Source organism: Ostrea edulis, chromosome 1 (genome assembly GCF_947568905.1).
Source record: "Ostrea edulis chromosome 1, xbOstEdul1.1, whole genome shotgun sequence".
NCBI classification, from domain to species: Eukaryota; Metazoa; Mollusca; class Bivalvia; order Ostreida; family Ostreidae; genus Ostrea; species Ostrea edulis.
The window spans coordinates 45,690,472-45,711,418 of NC_079164.1; the positions used below are offsets into that span (position 1 = coordinate 45,690,472).

General features: G+C 35.6%; 1 protein-coding gene across 1 annotated transcript in view; it reads right to left on the bottom strand.

Moving 5' to 3' along the window:
• The window catches only part of LOC125654945 (uncharacterized), a 134,535-nt gene that overhangs the window by 55,295 nt on the left and 58,293 nt on the right, over positions 1-20,947 (bottom strand). The window contains exons 82-110 of the mRNA XM_056143349.1: positions 20,868-20,947; positions 20,436-20,700; positions 20,146-20,309; positions 19,879-20,052; positions 19,175-19,436; positions 18,787-18,959; positions 17,241-17,420; positions 16,380-16,635; positions 15,598-15,761; positions 15,041-15,214; positions 11,704-11,956; positions 11,373-11,536; positions 10,986-11,159; positions 10,582-10,843; positions 10,312-10,481; positions 9,469-9,642; positions 8,947-9,205; positions 8,665-8,828; positions 8,342-8,515; positions 7,103-7,315; positions 6,966-7,008; positions 4,776-4,939; positions 4,482-4,652; positions 2,305-2,569; positions 2,040-2,203; positions 1,380-1,550; positions 797-1,015; positions 632-674; positions 299-465 (exon numbers count right to left, since the gene is read on the bottom strand). The exon at positions 20,868-20,947 is cut by the window's right edge and continues 94 nt beyond it. Of these exons, the coding sequence (XP_055999324.1) occupies positions 299-465; positions 632-674; positions 797-1,015; positions 1,380-1,550; positions 2,040-2,203; positions 2,305-2,569; positions 4,482-4,652; positions 4,776-4,939; positions 6,966-7,008; positions 7,103-7,315; positions 8,342-8,515; positions 8,665-8,828; positions 8,947-9,205; positions 9,469-9,642; positions 10,312-10,481; positions 10,582-10,843; positions 10,986-11,159; positions 11,373-11,536; positions 11,704-11,956; positions 15,041-15,214; positions 15,598-15,761; positions 16,380-16,635; positions 17,241-17,420; positions 18,787-18,959; positions 19,175-19,436; positions 19,879-20,052; positions 20,146-20,309; positions 20,436-20,700; positions 20,868-20,947 (5,306 nt within the window). The remainder of the gene's footprint in view (positions 1-298; positions 466-631; positions 675-796; positions 1,016-1,379; positions 1,551-2,039; positions 2,204-2,304; positions 2,570-4,481; positions 4,653-4,775; positions 4,940-6,965; positions 7,009-7,102; positions 7,316-8,341; positions 8,516-8,664; positions 8,829-8,946; positions 9,206-9,468; positions 9,643-10,311; positions 10,482-10,581; positions 10,844-10,985; positions 11,160-11,372; positions 11,537-11,703; positions 11,957-15,040; positions 15,215-15,597; positions 15,762-16,379; positions 16,636-17,240; positions 17,421-18,786; positions 18,960-19,174; positions 19,437-19,878; positions 20,053-20,145; positions 20,310-20,435; positions 20,701-20,867) is intronic.

Here is a 20,947-nt window from a genome sequence, read left to right on the forward strand (position 1 = left end):
TTTGCAAAAAATATATTCATGAGAAATACTGTATATAGGGAAATATTCACCCCCATTTTACTTTCACCCTCATTGTCAGTGGGTTAACTTAAGACAGGGCAAAACAGTCTTTTCTCATATATCTTTTTTAACACAACTGTGTCTGGGCAAATTTCAAAAGGAGCCAAACCACCAGCAAGTGTAGAAAGTCGAAAATAACATGGGGCGAAAATAACCCTGTATACAGCATATATAGTTTAATTCGTATAAAACAATGTCACACTTTTATGTGTTTTAAAGAATAGCATGGTGTACACACCTGGATCCACGAAATCTCCCTTCCAATTACATGGTGCTGTAGATTTGGTGAGCAATATGTTTGTTAAAATGGCATAGCCCTCACAGTTACTGGATCCCTGCCAGCACACACCAATTGTATAGCTCACCAGGAACAGGTTGGAGTTAGAAAAGTCCTCAAGAGTGAAACTATAACAAATGTAGTAATATGTAAATACATCATATTAAAACTATGTAGCAATATATGTATGTAAATACATCGCAATATTTAGAATAAAGTACAATTCTATAAACACAGAATGAAAATCAAAAAGTACGAGAGACAGATTTTGTGAATATGAATTGTATGGCATACTTCACTTGGAAAATCCCACTAAAGTCCAATGTTTGCTGCTGACCTGTAACCAAGACAATTTACAAATCATAGACTACACAATATATCTTACAATATTCAGAAGTAACAAATTATCTTGTATATTCATTTCTTCAAATGATGCTATTTACATATACATGTGCATACCCCAGGACTGGTAGGTGCTCAGTTTTATTTCTTGTGAAAACTTCTCTATACCAACAGTCAACTTGTCATGGCAGAAGTCCAACTTTAGGAAAGTGGTCACATGTTTAGACAAAGGTTCAGTGTAGACACAACAGGTCAACTCTGAACAGGATGAGCCGAGGTTACAGGTCAGGGGGCCACTAATTACTGGCAGAGAAATTGGCAAAGCATTGGGACAATCTGTAAAGATAAAAGGATGTGATCAGCCACTTCCCTGTAGGAAAGTTTTACTTATATAATGTCTGTACAATGCAGTTAGATACATTATGGTGTTATTATAACCAAGTTGTATAGAATCTCTGTAAGGTAAAAAGTAAAAATTCAGTTTTTCAAACCTTGGTTAAATCCTTTCTTGATTGATATATTTTTGGTACATGTATACATTTTGTTTATTTCAAAAACAACATAGCTAGTCTTCTTCTGCACATGTTCCTTAGTTTAGTCAGTTTCAAAACATTGCAAACTCAAGTGAATCTTCAAAGTGGGCCTGACAAACTAATTTTCATTAAAAAAAATTTTTGGGTCTAAGGGCTGTGAGATTTACCATTGGTCCATCCAGTTGCTGGAGATGTAAAGATTCCTGCAGTTTTGTTACATATGTCTGCTGGTTTATGCAAGTAACCAAACATCCCCAGTTCCTCCTCCAATCTGGCAATACTATGTTCTTCCATGCTGGTAAATCCCCTGTCTCTCTTCCAGTTATCAAGAACAAAGTCTGAAATGTTTAAATCATTCCTTTTTAATAAAATCTTTGAATGTAACACTATCAATTCTATAATGAGCACATCTGAAACCAGTTTTGCATACCATATAAGCAGAATTTTTAATGAGGATTTAATTTTGGCATTATTAGCAAGAGTGATGAGATGGCTAATATAAAAATTGAATATCGCTAACAATTTATTCCATATCAGAGGTAATGGTTATCTTTCCTGGAATTATAAACTGGCTAAAATTAGCTCTCGCCAAATATATATAATTATATACCCATTTTAATATGGAAAAATCGCTAAATTTGCGTCTCACTAAAAAATTCCACTTCTACAGTATCTTATGAAGTTTTAAAAAATGACTGCCTCGATGTCTACATACATGTATGATCAGTAACTGGTGTCCAACAGAGAACATAAATGAACCTGCCTAGATGTCTACATACATGTATGATCAGTAAATGGTGTCTAACAGAGAACATAAATGAACCTGCCTTTTACTTGGGTTCCAAAGTCAAGATCACACTGGGGCTTAGGCAGCACAGCATTGTCAAGGATGGTAACTTCCATTTCACAAGCAGCTGCACTTTCAAAGCATGCACTGAAGGTCAAGCTAATTCTGAACTTATTTATTCCACTCAGATCTGTGATCTTGAACCTGCAAACATATGTACATGTACAGTGTATGTAATAATGTAATTGGCCATGATGAATTCTACTGCAATTGAAGACTTTGTGATTATTTCAAATATTAGTTACCTCATTCTAAATACTCCTCTCATCCAGAATTCATTCCACCGATCAAATGTAAAACCGTACAGTACACTAGGCTTGACAAGAAAACTGTCCATCCCATAACTGATCTTCCAATCACAGTCATCCAGGGAAAGGTGAAAGTTCATATGCCGGGATGCCAGTTTTGTTACTTCCATACAGCAGTCCACACTGGTACAGGAAGAATCCATCCGACAGTTCATCATAGAACCTAACGCTGGCAGCACCGATGTTAAATTACTGGAACAATCTACAAAAACAACGACGTTAAATTACTGGAACAATCTACAAAAACAACATTGACATTAAATTACTGGAACAAACTACAAAAACAACACTGACGTTAAATTACTGGAACAAACTACAAAAACAACACAGACGTTAAATTACTGGAGCAAACTACAACAAGAGGCCCAAGGGCCACATCACTCACCTGGGCTTATATTTAAAGATTTTCCCTATATATTTGTATGTAAAACTTTGATCCCCCCCCCCCTTGTGACCCCATCCTACCCCTGGGGGCCATGATTTTAACAAACTGAAATCTGAAATATGTCAGAAAGCTTTCATGTAAATCTCAGCTTTTCTGGCTCAGTGGTTCTTGAGAAGAAGATTTTTCCTATATATTTGCATGTAAAACTTTGATCCCCTATTGTGGCCCCATCATACCCCCAGGGGCCATGATTTGAACAAACTTGAATCTGCATTATGTCAGGAAGCTTTCATGTAAATATCAGCTTTTCTGGGTCAGTGGTTCTTGGGAAGAAGATTTTTATATATTTGTATGAAAAACTTTGATCCCCTACTGTGGCCCCATCCAACCCCGGGGGCCATGATTTAACAAACTTGAATCTGCATTATCTCAGGAAGCTTTCATGTAAATCTCAGCTTTTCTGGCTCGGTGGTTCTTGAGAAGAAGATTTTTAAAGATTTATCCTATATATTAGTATGTAGAACTTTGATCCCCTATTGTGGCCCCATCCAACCCCCCAGGGGCCATGATTTGAACAAACTTGAATCTGCACTATGTCAGGAAGCTTTCATGTAAATTTCAGCTTTTCTGGCCCAGTGGTTCTTGAGAAGAAGATTTTTAAATGACCCCACCCTAGTTTTGCATTTTTGTGATTATCTCCCCTTTGAAAGGGACATGGTCCTTCATTTGAACATACTTGAAAGCCCTTCACCCAAGGATGCTTTGTGGCAAGTTTGGTTGAAATTGGCCCAGCAGTTCCTGAGAAGAAGTCGAAAATGTAAAAGGTTTACAGACGGACAGACAGACGAACAACAGGCGATCAGAAAAGCTCACTTGAGCTTTCAGCTCAGGTGAGCTAAAAACAACACCAACGTTAAATTACTGGAGCAATCTACAAAAATAACACTGACATTAAATTACTGGAGCAATCTACAAAAGATGATATTGCAAACGCATGAAATACAGTGGCTAATCAACAAATCCCCAATACAAGACAATACTAAAATTTGTATAGCATCCTAATCAATTACAAGTAAAAAAAATGTCCTGCATTAAAGTAGTATTAATCTGCATTAATGGACTTTTCACACTGCTAAATCATTAATACTAAGGAATATAACACTTTCTTTTGTCAGAGTAATGATATAACATACTATTTTTCCATCCATCTGTGCTAGATCTCTATACTCTGTGCCATAAATTTAGAACTAAGACTGTACTTAACTAGTGATGAAATGATTGTCGCCGACAATCAATTGTCGATCGTTTTTGGCTCTTCGATTCGGATTATCGATTCTATTTTTCATAATCGATTGTCGCTTGTACACTAATTAATATCTAATCCAAAATTCATCTGACTGTTATTCCCGCTTTTATATCAAGACATGTGCGGGGGAGAGTCAGAGTGGATTCCACATTGAAAATTGGGAATTCAGTGACACCAGTTAGTGTGTATACGGCACATATCCATAAAACTAAATAGAAATAACTCGAAAAATAATAAACATTATTAACTACATGTAAATACCGATTATATCAATCATTGATCGAAACAGTTTTTCCGATTATCGATTATGAAATTTTCCCGATTTTTCAACACTATACTTAACACTTTTCCATCTGACATTGCTATACTCTACACCCTGTGACAAGAATTGAAAAACAACAACGCACACATAACTATACTAACCACTTTTCCATCCATCAGTACTAGGTGTGTACTTGTCATCACTTCTGTTACAGGTGGGCGTGTACAGGTAACTAGAAATCCCCAGGTAGTTGTACAGATAAGCCAGGTCATTTCCCTGGAGGTTATTCTGGTCAAGGCCATTTGTGGTGGCATATGTGCTTAAGGAGAATGCTGAAAAATGGCATTGAATTAAGGTTTAGTTCTGAATGCATTTTTTGCACTTCCGAACTGTAACAGTATAATTTCAATAAGAATAAAGTGTGGATACACAGTGGCTGTAACTAAATAAAGAACCTCCAGTCTTGTATCCTAAGTTGCCAGGACAGGATCTCTTTGGAAGGAATGTGTTTTGGAAAACAGTGGACACAAAGGCACAATCTCCATACAGTTCCCAGCACATGGATAACTTCAGATCCACCAGGAAGAAATTCTCTGCATACAGGTCACGGATGACATAGCTAAAATATCATATAACAGGTCATGGATGACATAGCTAAAATATCATATAACAGGTCACGGATGACATAGCTAAAATATCATATTACAGGAAACAGATGACATGGTTAAAATATCATATTACAGGTCACAGATGACATAGCTAAAATATCATATAACAGGTCATTGATGACATAGCTAAAATATCATAACAGGTCACGGATGACATGGTTAAAATATCATATAACAGGTCACGGATGACATAGCTAAAATATCATATTACAAGTCATGGATGACATAGCTAAAATATCATATTACAGGTCACGGATGACAAACACATACTGTATAATTACCCAATATATGGTATAATTTGTCTCATAGGTCATGGATGACAAAACAAAACTAGGAAGAATACTTTTAGCACACTAAAACTGATGTCTCCCCAACCATTTTCCAGTTGTTGTTTTTGAAAACATTTTTAAGGATCATCTTTAAAGTGGAAAATTACGAGTTACGGTATATAACAGTCACCAATATGTATATGTGCTTTAACCAAGGAACAGTGTTGTGAACAAACCAAATATCAAAAACCTTTGTCAAAAGACAAAAAAGTTATGGTCAGGACAAAAAAAAATCCCCAAAAAATTATATTATTTTACCTTTATATCAAAGGTGAAAATTAAAAGTCATCAAAAATGGTATGCAACACATTGTCTTATCATGGAATACCCAAATACTAAATATCAAAGGCCTATGTCAAAAGACAAAAAAGTTATGTTCCAGACAAACTTTGTATGAGAAGTGGAAGAAGAAAAAGAAGAATTCACACTAAAACAATATGTCTCCCTTCTGGGCAGGGGAGTCGACATACATGTAAATATGTATATCACAGTCAGGAAGGGGAGACATACAGGTAAATATGTATATCACAGTCAGGAAGGGGAGACATACAGGTAAATATGTATATCACAATCAGGAAGGGGAGGCATAGAGGTAAATATGTATATCACAGTCAGGAAGGGGAGACATACACGTAAATATGTACATGTATATCACAATCAGGAAGGGAGACAAACAGGTAAATATGTATATCACAGTCAGGAAGGGGAGACATACACGTAAATATGTATATCACAGTCAGGAAGGGGAGACATACAGGTAAATATGTATATCACAGTCAGGAAGGGGAGACATACACGTAAATATGTATATCACAGTCAGGAAGGGGAGACATACAGGTAAATATGTATATCACAGTCAGGAAGGGTAGACATACACGTAAATATGTATATCACAGTCAGGAAGGGGAGACATACACGTAAATATGTATATCACAGTCAGGAAGGGGAGACATACAGGTAAATATGTATATCACAGTCAGGAAGGGGAGACATACACGTAAATATGTATATCACAGTCAGGAAGGGGAGACATACAGGTAAATATGTATATCACAGTCAGGAAGGGTAGACATACACGTAAATATGTATATCACAGTCAGGAAGGGGAGACATACACGTAAATATGTATATCACAGTCAGGAAGGGGAGACATACACGTAAATATGTATATCACAGTCAGGAAGGGGAGACATACACGTAAATATGTATATCACAGTCAGGAAGGGGAGACATACACGTAAATATGTATATCACAGTCAGGAAGAGGAGACATACAGGTAAATATGTATATCACAGTCAGGAAGGGTAGACATACACGTAAATATGTATATCACAGTCAGGAAGGGGAGACATACAGGTAAATATGTATATCACAGTCAGAAAGGGGAGACATACACGTAAATATATATATCACAGTCAGGAAGGGGAGACATACAGGTAAATATGTATATCACAGTCAGGAAGGGGAGACATACACGTAAATATGTATATCACAGTCAGGGATAACAGAGTTAAAATATACATTACAAGCGATGAACATGACATAACTAAAACACATACTCAATGGTTATGTAATATACTCCCCATCCAAAAAAATTGTAATGAACATACATATGTTCCATTTCATTTACATTTCTGAAATACTTACTCTATTCTTACAACACTGTAGAGATAGAACTGGCTAGGAGTACCTTGCAAAACAGAAAATATGGAATGAATTCTTGATTTTCTAAAATAATAGAAAAATTAATACTCAAAACAACATTATAGTTAAAACATCCATACCCCATTTGATTTCAGACCAAGGTACCACTGCTTTTAAGCCTTCAATCTCCAGTGTTAACATTCTGGTGCAAGGATTAATATCCATAACTGCTTCAAAAGTTCTTGAGGAAAATCTTGAGTCCACACAACAAGATACTTTGTTACAATTACTGTCCAGGTAACAATTCAGAGGATCTGAGGTCAAGGTCGATAGACTAGTCACTGCTGCACAATCTAAGTGTAAGAACACATTATTGAAAGAAAAAATCATCAAAGAAAATGACTTTATTAACAAGAGCACTGCTTAGCAGTGCATCCCCATATGATATGAAAAAAGTGATATTCATGTAAAATTAATGCGCTGTCAAAGCATAAAAGTGTAATGAGGGCAAATGCTTTTGTGGAAAATTAAGATGGATAAGTCCAGATGTGTTATGCATTTTCACAGTAAGTATCTTGTACAAACTCTCACTCTCTCTCTCACTCTCTCTGAAGAGAGAAAGTTTTTTGGATCACAGAATGAGATTTTATAAATGGATGATGAACAATGCATTAAAAAGACTATGGTTTAAGACCACTACAAGTTATCAGCATGAGCTGTATACCATGATGCTCTAAACATAACATCGATGTTTTAAGAAACGTCATATAATTTTCTGTTGAGAAATATCACTTTACATTTCAAAATGCAAAATAATAAACTGCCGCAAGATTTATGTATGCTGACATTTAGTAATTTAGCAACATACACACAAACTTTGATAAAGCAATTCAACCATGTGTTGTCAATATTAACTTGTGTACTGTTTACTTGTGTACTTTCAAATTAAAGTCTGAAAATAATTTGCAATTGCTTAAGATGTATGTACAATAACGTTAAATAAAATGCCAAAATACCCACCCATAGTTACCTCACCAAATTACCTTCATAGGATTAAAAGTTGCATGTCGAAAGGAAAGCAAAAGTTGATAGTCAACTCATTCATTTATCATTTTGCATTTTTAACTCACACATAAATTCTGTTGTAATTACTTATGTATGAATCAAAATTCTGAGAAATATTTCATCAATAACCTTTCTCATTCAATGTCAAAGAAGTATGCAAACTGTGATCATTGTCAATTTTAAGGTTCTCTTTGAATATTGCCCCCAAGTGTACACACAAACAGACAGACACATAATGCTATATATCCCATTTGTAACTTATTGCACGAGGGGATAATAAGGTGAATTATTTTTTGTTTAGATGTCACTTTTACCATTTTTCCATCCATCAGCACCTGCCCCAGTGAATGGAGCAGCTGCTCTGTCACATGCTGTGGACTTCAGATAGGATTTCAAGGAGAATGTCTCAAACAGCTCACTGACTCGGAAGTCAGGGAGCACTTCACCAGCTTTTAAAGTTCTCTCACTCAACCACTGACTCAAAGAATCTGAAGTGACAATATGTAAAAACACAACCAATTAACACAATAACATTTTTGTTCTTTCTAATGTGTTAATTTCCAAGAGAAAATGCATGAGCAGTTGCAATGTTCCATACAATAGAATAAAATGGCTACATGACCATGCTTTTTCCTACCTTTGGTAGTGTATGTGTCATTCCATTGTCTACCAGACTTGGGAATTAATGCATTGGTCAGAATAGGCAAGCTAAATTCACAATCTCCACCATCCACAAAACAGGCCTGGGCAGTCATGGACACATCGAACATGTTACCATCCACCAAGTCGTTCACTTTGTATCTATCAGAGAGAACACATGTATGCTTTGCTTTCTAACACACAGGTCAGATATTCTAACAAGTATAACACCTTGCAGAATCATATGAATGAATCTTGTTCAAAATTACACTTAACTTACATTAGTTTGTACACCCCATTAATGCTAAGCGTCTCCTTGGTATTGAATGTATATCCTACAAGGGACTGTTTTCTCGCGATCTTTTCCACACTGGCTTTCATTGTGTAGTAGGATTCATCAACATCAAGGCCAACTTCAAAAGTTTTGTTTAATAATGGCACAATGACACAGCACTTGATGGAGGCACAGTGTGATGAGACTGCACACAGAGCCTCATCTGCCAGTGAAGCAAGGGTTGTCTGTACATCCGTGGGGCAATCTGGAGTGAGAAAAGAAGGATCACATCCTAATGTGTCAGTTCACTTCATATTCTCAACATTATTTCAAAGAATAACCGATCCCTTGATTGATTTTTTAGACTTTGGAAAACACTCATTTACATTTCAAGTTTCTGATGGATCATCAAATTAAATTCAAGCTTTAAATATACAAACTAAAGTATATGTATATCACTTAAAACAGATTTTAAAATTACAACTGCAACACAACCGTTGGACAAGGCCACATTTGTGGTAATCTTACACTTCTCCCAGTTGGCAGCAGCAGTTTTGTAAGTACTGTCTGTGTGGGAGCAGGCTGGGAACAGCTGGAATCCTGCTACGCTCAGATCAGAAAGTACATTGTCCACAGCCCCAGACTCCATAGGAACAGTGTTAGCCACGCCCTCTGTGGCCCTCCAAGACGACAAGTTAAACCCTGAAATTTCATTTTCATGTACACATAAGATTCTAGATGACAACAATAAATAAATAAAAAAAGGAAAAAAAAGTCAGTAAAACCACTATGCGTGGAGAATTTCTTATAACTTAATATTTTTCTCCAGTAATCTGTGCAAATTTTCTTCACTATGTTTCAGGACAAATAATCATTGGTGCGAGGCTCTAATTTCATACAATCCTGTAAATTCTTCTTTTTTTTTTTAAATTAAAGTCATATAGTTCTTGCAATTAAAAAAAATATCAAACTTCAAAAACATGTAATTCCAAGGAAGTTTTCTCGAGTTACCACAGAGTAGTGGCATGAATTTCTCAAAAATATCTTAAGTCTGAGTTTCTATTGTATGAGCAGTAAAACTTTACGTAACGTTCAAATTTTGGCCAGGAATTGGCAATAGTTTGATCATTTGAGTCACATCTCTAGAAATGGAAAATTTGTGATAGATGGTACATGTATGCAGCTGTGCTTTATTTAGTGCTATAAAAATGCAAATGGATTCCAAAACCAAGTGAAACTCTTCTGAAATACAGTCCCTCCTTACAATCATATGAAACTAATGAATTTATATCTGAACCACATTTAATCTTTTGAAATGGTTGCATAAGGCAACCATTCTTGTAAAACATCAAAAGAGTGACAGTCAGTTACCTGGAATTGTGAATGGAGCATCCCATACACAACGTTTCTTAGGAAGGTAGAAATTTTTCAGTACATCTACTGATAGCCCACAGGAGGACACCTGGCTAGCCTCCAAACAAACTTCTAATTTTAGGTCCATCAGGAAGTACCCCTCTGTGTACAGGTCCACAGCCTTGAACCTGGAATATTTGGGTATGTGGAATATTTAAAAGAATCTGTTCAATATAAAGTCTGTAATGCTGAGTGATGCATGAAAGTGATATTGAACCGATTGCTTACTTCATCCTGACAACTCCAAACATCCACATTTGTTCCTCCTGCCCCCAGTCATATGTAAACAAGTCTTTAGAGAAGGTGAGTTTCTCAATTCCCACAGTCATCTTGTAGGTACAAGGGTCCACCTCCAGCTTGGTGGCAAAGGTGGTGCTGAGGGAAGTCACTTGAATACAGCACTGGATGCCACCACACGAGGAGTCAATATAACAGCCGATGGGCTGAGTAGACAGGGGAGGGAGGGTGGCCTTCAGGGAATGAGGGCACTCTGTGAAATAAAGTACCAAGTATTTCATTATTATTGGGAACCAAATTCTATTAGATAATAAATCAATCATTCATGAAGGAGCCTTTCATGTCTTTTTATTTGAATAAGCAACTCTAGAATAAAGGAACTGAAATATATGCACCATTTCTCCATTTAGTTGCACCTCCAGTAAATGGTGCACTACCAATGCTACATTTATTGATGTCCTCATTGACAAACTGTGACAGGCCCAAATCCTCCAATAGTTCTGTTTGTTGGTTTGGTGATAGGCTTGATGTGATTCCTCTTGTAGACTTCCAGGAGGTGAATGAAAACCCTGCAAAATTAGCAAGTCACAAATAACACACCTCCACTGATGCTGTCAAACAGGTAGTTTGTGTTAACTTGTACACGTACATTATTCACATCACCATTTAAAATTATATCATTATAACAATGTATTACAAAGTACATGTACGTAAATATGTTCAACAAATTATTTTGAAAATGTCCTAAGCTTTGTCTGTTAAGTTCATTTTGGTCTACTTGCCACTGTCCAGGAAGTCTGTGGTCCAATCGCATGGTTTCTTGGGAAGTTTTGTGTTGGTGAATATTGGAATGTCTATATCACACTGTTTGTTGGACTCAAAACAGATCTTCAAATTTAGATTCACTAAAAACTTCCTCTCAGTTGGTAGGTCATTAATTTCATATCTACAAAATTATAGAATTTTAAGAGAAAATTTTATAAGAAAACAAAATCAAAGTCACACACCTCTTTAAAGCTGCATCATTTGTATTTTTTTCTTAAATAAACTTCAAGATCAAATTTTATGCAAAAGATGTCTAATACAGTTTCTTTACATAGATGAACAACTTACTCCAATCGAACAACACCATTGAGATTAATTATTTCCTTCCTTCCAAATTTGAAGTCATGAAGGCTGGCATTGATGGCAAATCTTTCAATTCCAATGCTGAGTTTGTAGTTACAGTGGTCCATTAGTAACCAGGTGTTGAAGGATCGCTGAAGCTGAGGCAGGTCTGAGCAGCATCGTACTCCAGTACAGAAGCTGAACAGGTGACAAGTGGTATCAGAATCAATGGGAGACAATGTTACTGGTCTGTCACAACCTGTAATAAAATTAAGGTGGATCCTTACTCCTGGAATGTTTGGTGGCAATTTTTTTTGGTTGAAATCATGAGATTAACATCAAGGGAAATGAACAAAAACAAAAAATTGAAGGGTTTACATATTAATTTTCATTACAGACACTACTGAAATCCTGATTTAGAATACATATCAATTTCAAAATTTTATCAAGTTTCTAGGGGGAAAATGCAGTTATTGAAAAGGGCATGACTCTGAGAAATATAAGAAAAACAGCAAATATAAGCACACTTTCATAATTACATGGTATACATAATGTACTTACATTTTTTCTGTTTATATTACAGCAATTCCTTAATTTTTCACATAAATTCAAATCTCTAGTATTTAGAGTATGTACATCCTATTCAAAATTTAAAAAAACATGTGGAAATATTTTCAAAACTAGATGATTTTCGTGTAAACTTTTCTGTTGACATTAGTATATGTATACATCTGTTAAAGTTATCTATTACAAAAAAATCCATAACTTTTCACATGATTTCAAATTTATAGCTTCCAAAGTATGTATACTCCCATTCCAAATAAAAAAAAAAAAAAACCCAAAAAAACTCAATGTGGAAATGTTTTCTAATTAAATGATTTTCATGTCAAATCTTCTGTTGATATTAGTAAATGTACATCTTTTAAATTATCTATTACAAAAATCCATAACTTTCCATATAATTTCAAACTTACTGCATTTAAAATGTATATATATACCTCCATCTGCTTTTTTTTTTTACAAACAAATAATGTGGGTACATTTCACCAAGAAATGTTTTACAAGTAAAACTTTCTGTTAATATTAGTAGAAGTATACATCTGTTAAAGTTATTCATTGCAAAAAATTAAAAACTTTCCCCATGATTTTGAATCTATGGCCTATAAAATTATATGAATACCCTATCCAAATCTTTAAAAAACCAATTAACCCACTAACACAAGTAGATTTTCATGATTACATGATTTACATGTAAATCTTTCTTATCATATTAGTAGATATACATGTACATATGTTAATTTATTTTTAAAAATCCTTAATTTTCCCTAATAATTTCAATCTATGGCTTCCAAAGTATGTAAAATATACATACCAACATCTGGGACAATAAGGTTCATAATGAAACATAAATATTTAAATATATACCACATTACTTATGATTCTATTGTTCAAGAGGTTCAAGTGAGGATTTTACACTGTAGTATGATAACGTGAATATACATGAAGCATTACAATTCTTTAACATCTTACCCTCATAGAGATTTTTAAAACTTAGTAAATCAAACAAAGCGCTGTGAGCTTCATAATCGACACTCAATAAACACTTCACTAGTTTAGTTTCCAACTGTGAACTTGTCAAACACTTTATTGAACAGTTTAAATGTATCTATAAAACCAGACACACGATCTTGGAAAAGATGTTCCAGCTAGATTACAATTTTGTTTATAAATGAAACAGTAAAACAGGAATATCAAAGTTTTGGCTGTTTTGTCCAATCACAAAAGGCTTGGCAGATAACCCAACAAAGCCAACGAAACGCTTTAGACCCTCAGCAAGTTCCACCTTATTCAGAGGCTGTCCATGATGCTTCAAAATACCACATTCTTATGTTAATCCTGTTGCTCTTGATGATTCTCTGCAATTGGTCGGCTTGGAGTTATATAAATGTTAAATGATTGGTCTGCACACACAGTATATCAGATGTCCTTTCTGCAACAAACATATCCAATTATAAACCCCATTTTCAAACACAATGTTCATTACCTCACATGTCATAGAACTATGCAAGACAGGGCATCCCTCACAATGCAGATAATCAGTATATATAAGTTTATTGATAAATATGTAGGGCCTATAACCTAGTGACTTTGAACTTAGACATTTAACCCCCCCCCCACACCTCTTTCTCTAATAGCAAAGCTACAAGTGAAGTATCAAATCAAACAAGTAAAACTGTGTTTTACATACAAACACACATAACTGAGCTGTCCCACACATTGTAGTGATGACCCTGACAGAGAAAAACATTGTCCTTTGATCTGCCATATCGATACAGTGTGTAAGTAAAATTCAGTTATGAAACTATCTATATATGAATAATAAAAGAATATATTTACCAAGTCCTGCACAATCTCTATATTTAGCTATATTATATTTGAATAAGCTATAAGCTTTAAAAAGCTATTTGAAATTGTTTTGCTATTTCAAATCTTTCATCAAATCGATTTCTAAAAGCATAAAAATCGAATTTCACTGAGTGAAAATATTTCATCTTTAATAAAGCTATTTAGTTAAATATAAAGATTGTGCTTGACCTGTATACAGAATATTAACAAACATACATTACCTGCTGCCAGCTTAGTCTTTACATGTCGTGTATTTCCGCATTTAGATGTCCAGTGTTTGCTGCCTGCTGATACTTCATTTACAAGCCCACAGCTGGAAATACCGCATTTGACGATTAAAACATTTGCAAGGGCTTCGCCAAATTTCTGCTCCCCTACACAACTTGACAATTGCATGGGTTGTCTGCATAAGTGACAGCTGCTGAGTGCATTCGCAAGAGTTCAAGGTTCATCTACACATCTCCCTATCCGTTACTGATTTCTCCACTCCTCTTCTTCAAACAATAATGTTTTCTTGCAACATGTATGAATCCCATCCCCAACGTAACTGTGATCGAGTTCACGTACTGGCACAGTTTGTTTCTCCCTGCGTGTCACATCTACTTTCTTAATGCGATTTAGTCGTCCTTGGTTTCATCAATCAATTTGTTTGAGCCTAGATGCTTTGACAAACTTGCCCCTCAGTGATCTTCAAGCGCAATGCATCACGATTTACATGAATTTCCAGTTTGGCGCGTTACGACTAACCGGATGTGATAAGGTCAATGAAATATTGGAACCAAAAAACAGTACTACAAATGATGACGTAGTTCGAGTAACGTAATTCGAGTAAGAACCGACTTTAAGAAAATATTTTACAGCAAATGATGATTGATTTATAATGCATTCCATGGTCAACATAAAAACTGACACCTAAAATAAGATTTTTAATTAGTACCTGTATTCCACCCATTTCTGTTTGGATGGAATGGAATGGATTTCCTGTTGCAACTGGAGTCTCCCAAATACTGAATAATGTCAAGGTCATGCAATAGCTCGGAGATGACATATGAAGGCAGTGTATCATTCACTGTATATCCACGTGATGCCAACCAGCTTTCTTTAGAGAAATCTACAATAACATTCAATTTTTTTTTTACATTGACTGCACAGCATAAAGAGTCTGTTAGTGATTACAGTAATGTAAAATAGAAGAGAATACAAAATACCATCAGCAAATTCTGTCGTCAAAAAGTTATCTTTGTTCAGACCCTGAAGCGTACTACTACTACGCCACTTGCACAGAACGGTACGAAACGATTCTTGCAAAATGCTGAACGGTCTGCACAGAACAGTGAATGATTTGCACAGAATGGTAAACGGTTTGCACGGAAGTATGAACAGAACAAAACGGACCGCTTTGGAGGTACATGTATGGTAGCGTGCTTCAGGGTCTGTACATTCATAGTGTACCATGTATTAGTATACTTTTTTTCACATACAAGAAAAACTTACTGTCAATTGCAAATCCTCTTGTCCAGTTACAAGTGGGTTTACTGAGTCTATGTTCGTTGAATATTGGGACATTGATTTCACATGGGCTAGATGACTCATAACACACACTTGCATTCATACTGACAGCGAACACATTCTCTGCTTCCAGGTCCACTATGGAATAGCTGTAATGAAAGAGAAAACCATTAACTTTATCATTCTCTACAGATTTGAAAATATGATCAACAGTTATTAATTTTATAAACAGTACAGTGACCAAATTTTACAGTGACAAATGCTCACTGTAAATTGTCAGGTGTGTCACTGTGGTAATGTTTAGATACAAATGTACATACACTGTAGCCTTCTTAACAGCTCTGGCTAATGGGTTAACCATTCATCTTGATCGTTACAGCATGGGATTGTCATGCCAGAAGAGACAGAGTCAACATACCGTCTCTGTTAATGGTGGTATTCAGTGTTAAACTTAAGAATCTTATGAACGATGCAAGTGATTGTCTCCAGAACTTTGCCCCAGAGGGGTTGGTACACCAGGAAAGCTGGAGAAACCTCTCTCTAGAGGAGACTAATTTACTAGTGTTAAACACATGGTCTTCCTACTCATTCTGAGCAGTGGGTCAACCCTTAATCAATAGAGCACTGGACTGTTTAATCAATAGAGCACTGGACTGTTTAATCAATAGAGCACTGGACTGTTGTGCCAGAGGTCCCTGGCTCAATCCTAAGTAGAGGGAAAATATATCAATACAAATATAAGTTAATTCAATGCTTTTAGAACTTACTCAATATTAACTACACCCAGCATTGACAAATGTCTGACAGTTCCAAACTCAAAACCCAGCAGCCTATCAGTCCAGTGGAACTTCTCGATTCCCACTGAAATCTTTCCATCACAAGTATCAATATTTATGTAGGCCTCCAATGTCTCTTGTATTGTATCGGATTGCAGACAACAGTGAATGTCGGTACATGAGTCGGAGATGGCACACCTAGTTTTGGCACCAAGGTCAGGAAGTCCTACTGTGGGAGTGGTACAATCTGTAAAACAGGTCAAACCCTAAGTTTTTGCAAATATCTTGAACAGTAGTAAAAAACCAACTCTGATTTGTGTGCAAACATTTTTGCAAGGCTTGTGAGAACTTCACCCTCCCAATTATTTCTCGCCGTGAACCAATCCTTTCATGTCTCGTATTTATTCATGATCATCTCGGTCGCGAAAATTAAGTCGCCATGAACCAGCTAATCGCGAAATAAAATCATCACGAATAAAATTTAGTTTACAATACAAACTACAAAATCTATAGACTGAATAACAGCATTTACTTGCTTGCAAATCAAAATATACCAAAAAGAATGCATTTCAGGCCATACAAAGTGTCCTGAAAATCACTCATTTGCCTCCCCTTGTCTTACTAAGTAATTACAAAAATAAAAAAGGGTACACATAAGTGTGACTTTCAGGTCAAAATTAATCCAAACTATCTGACGTGCGTCTTCTGACTGAATTATAAACAGTAAGGTATTACGAAATTTGCTTCAGAATCTGATACTTTGCTAATTTCTTTTGCCAACAGTCTCAATCTTTTGAGGAGTTCTAATTTCTAACTAAATTTAGTTTCAACAAATTGCATTTGATATCTTACTATCTGTCCATCCATTGCTGTCTGCAGTGCTATAAGGAGGCTTTGACCAGTCACATTTGCTGCTTGAGTCCTTCAGATAGGCAGACACGCCCAGATCATGCAGGAGTTGTCTGATGTAGTGGACCTCTAGTGTGGGACCTGACAAGCCCAAGGCAGTTTTCCAGCTGGCCAGGGAAAAGGCTAAAAATTGAAAACGAGCAAAAATAATGAATCAAATGTTTTTTCACTGGCACTTAAACATCGTGCTTTCTTCTTTTTGTACAGGTGTGCCAAATAATGTAGTTGTGATATGACAGTGTGTGAGTGTGTCTTACACTATTTTTTATTTTTTCCTTTTATGTCAGGTATTTATTAATATGTTTATTCAGATAAAGGCACGTTAGACAAAGAATAACAATTGACATGACACCATATCACATAAAATAACACATTCTATTAATAATATCACATTTTGCATTTACAGTCACAGATTGGACTTTAAAATTGTTCCAGCACTAGGCTCACTTAATAAAAATAAAATAAATACTGCCCTATATCTTGAAATAACCCAAAAAATCCAACAGGCTTATTTCCATTGGGGTCCATTATAGGATATCGACAAAAAAAGTAAAAAATATACATGGTTAAATAATCTTAATGCATCAATGACTAATTGACTAGTGTAATGAATAGCATTTAGGTACATGTAATAGTAAAATTGTACTAGGTAACATTGAAAATAGTTCATTATTATTCATATTTAGATACTATTTTTATTACTAATTAGGTGTGTCTTATGCTTTGTTTTCTTTTCTTTTATATTGTATTGACATATTTAGATACTAATTTTAGATGTTAATTTTATGTTTGTGTATATTTTTAATGCAGGACCACAATGGAAACTAGCTATATGCTAATTTGTGTTATTCTGGATAAATAAAGACTATTATTATTTCATACAGAATAGATGAAAGAAATAGTGAGCAAGCTCACATACAATGTACCCACACTCCAACATTGCTTGACAATGACTCACATAATGAATGGTAATGCATTACTGCAAGAACAGGGCAAATAGGCTAAAAATTCTAAGTTCAAAGGGGCATAACTCCCAGAAAAATTAATGAATCATAATTTCCTGGGAATATGCACATCTACACTGTGTGGCCTTACTAACTACAAAGTTTCACGAAATTCTGTCGAGCGGTCTCAGAGGAGTTGCCCTGACAAGAACAGGACAGATGGACTCGAAATTCTAAGTTCAAAAGGGGCAAAACTCCAAGAAAAATTAATGGATCAGAATTTTCTGGGAATATGATCATCTACACAGTGTGTCCTTATTGACTACAAAGTTTCTCGAAATTCTGTTGAGTGGTTTCTGAGGAGTTGCGCTGACAAGAAAGGGACTGATGGACTGACTGACAGAAGGGTAAAAAACATTATACCCTCCGCAACTCGTTGCTTGGGGTATAAAAATTAAGACTAAATAGCACCTTACCACTCATTGATTACATGTATATCAGAGATTAAAGAAGTGTATAATACCCTTAAAAAATTTTGATCTTACTTGGGTCCAAAAAGTCCTGTCTTCTGTTACAGGTTTCCTTGGGAAGGGCAGAATTCTCAAACACAGGAATAACAACATCACAGGGTTTGCCTGCTTCAGTACACAGACTCATGTTCATATTTACTAGGTAGTGTCCATCACTGCCTTCAAACTCCAGATCAATTATCACAAAACTGAAATAAAACATTCAAAACCCATCATTAAAAAACTTTTTACATGCACAATGTTCATAACACCTCATCACTTTTAGGTAACTCTTTATCAAATATATACTGTAAAAAATATCATATACAGTTATACACCATAAGCACCAGTGTCATGTCACTATCGCAGAGAATTCCATTCAAATTATGACAGTGACCTTGAAAATCATCCCATAAATACTCACTCTATGACAACAAATCCATACAAGTCAAACTGCTCCTTCTCTCCAAAGCGGTATCCATACAAGCTCCTGTTGAACTTCAGGTTCTCAATTCCAACTCTCAGCTGGTGTTCACAGGCACTGATCTGTATAAAGGTCTCCACTGAAATCCCAAACCTAGGAACACTGACACAGCACTGTACCCCAGTACACATCTGCTGCAGGATACAGGTGGCCTGGTTTTCATTGATGACTGGTTTGCTGACACCAGTATCTTTTAGACATTCTAAAGTAATATAGAAGATAAAAAGCACTATGAATACAAGTCAACTGAGATATATTATCAATATCAATACAGTAAGACTCACTTATAACGAACATGCTTATAATGACTTCATGCTTATTACGAAAACTTATCCATTCCCCTATGAGAGGAAAATGATAAAAGAAAATTGGATATTGCTAGTGTAATTATAAAACTGAGAATAAACTGTCTGAGCATATACTGAGACGGTAATGACGTTAAATTTATTTCTTCTCAACTCTATGAATATTCAAAACACTGTATGTGTCTACTTATAGTAGAAATAGTGTGGTGCTTTTATGCAAAAATATTACTTTACCTATACATGTATATTAACAACAATTTCACTGAATTCAAAACTGTACATCATCTGTAACTGAGTGTTGTTCACACTCTTAATTTTAGTAACATGAGAAAACCTGACCTGACTTCCATCCTTGGTACGAGTCCTCATACATTCCAGAATCCTTTTCACATGATGGCTGCTTCATGTATTTAGAAATCCCAAGTATCTCCAACAGTTTGGAGACCTGACTGGAACTAAGCTGACCAACAGTTGGTAGGTTGTTGGTAGATATGTATGAGGAAAGTGAGAAATCTGCAAATAGAAACAGAGGATAGGCAATACATTTCTCAAATCTTCAGATAAAATAAATGTTATCTTTGAATGTTGATTCCTAAGACAACTGACCTGATTTCCAGAATCCAGTGTACCAGGCGCACGAGGGTTTTGTGACTAGGTAATTGCTGAGAAGAGTTCCCTGTATAACACATGGTGTTGGATCATTGAAGCACACACTCAGTTTGGCACTCACCAGAAACTGTCGAAGTCCCCTCAAATCAGTTATCTTGTACCTGAAAACAAGTGAAGAGCAGTTAACAACTGTTTATCTTAACCAAAGTGTCATTTCTTGGATATCCAATTTGTATTCACACATTTGTTAAATTCAATATAAAAAATCTATTACAAAAATTTCTTACTCGAGAGAGAAAACTTGATCTATAGTAAATTTCTGTTCAACACCAAATTTGAAGTCAATGAGGGATATTTTGAAGCTGAAGTCCTCAATTGCCAGTGTCAATGTGTGGGTACATGCATCTATATCAATGCTGTACTGCAGTGTCTTTCCAATGGTGGAAACATCAGTGCAGCAGCTGATTCCTGTACAGGAGGATGAAATCCTGCAGTTTGTATTACTGGGGAGTCTTGGAAGATAGGGAGTTATGTTCTCTGTGCATCCTGAATCTGAAATGATGAACAAAGTTGTTATGAGACATTAAACTTAACTAGCTAATAAATCTCACCGGAAACACTAATTAATTTTGAAACAAATTTGATTGATTTACAAAACTGTAAAACAAAAGGGGTGGGGGTAGCAGAGAGAAATATACATGAAATACATTTTTTCTTACCTATTTCAAAGCCTGATGGCAGTGGTGTTGTATAATTGGCCCTGTCACAGGAAGTGGCTTTGAAAAATCCTCCAATGCCT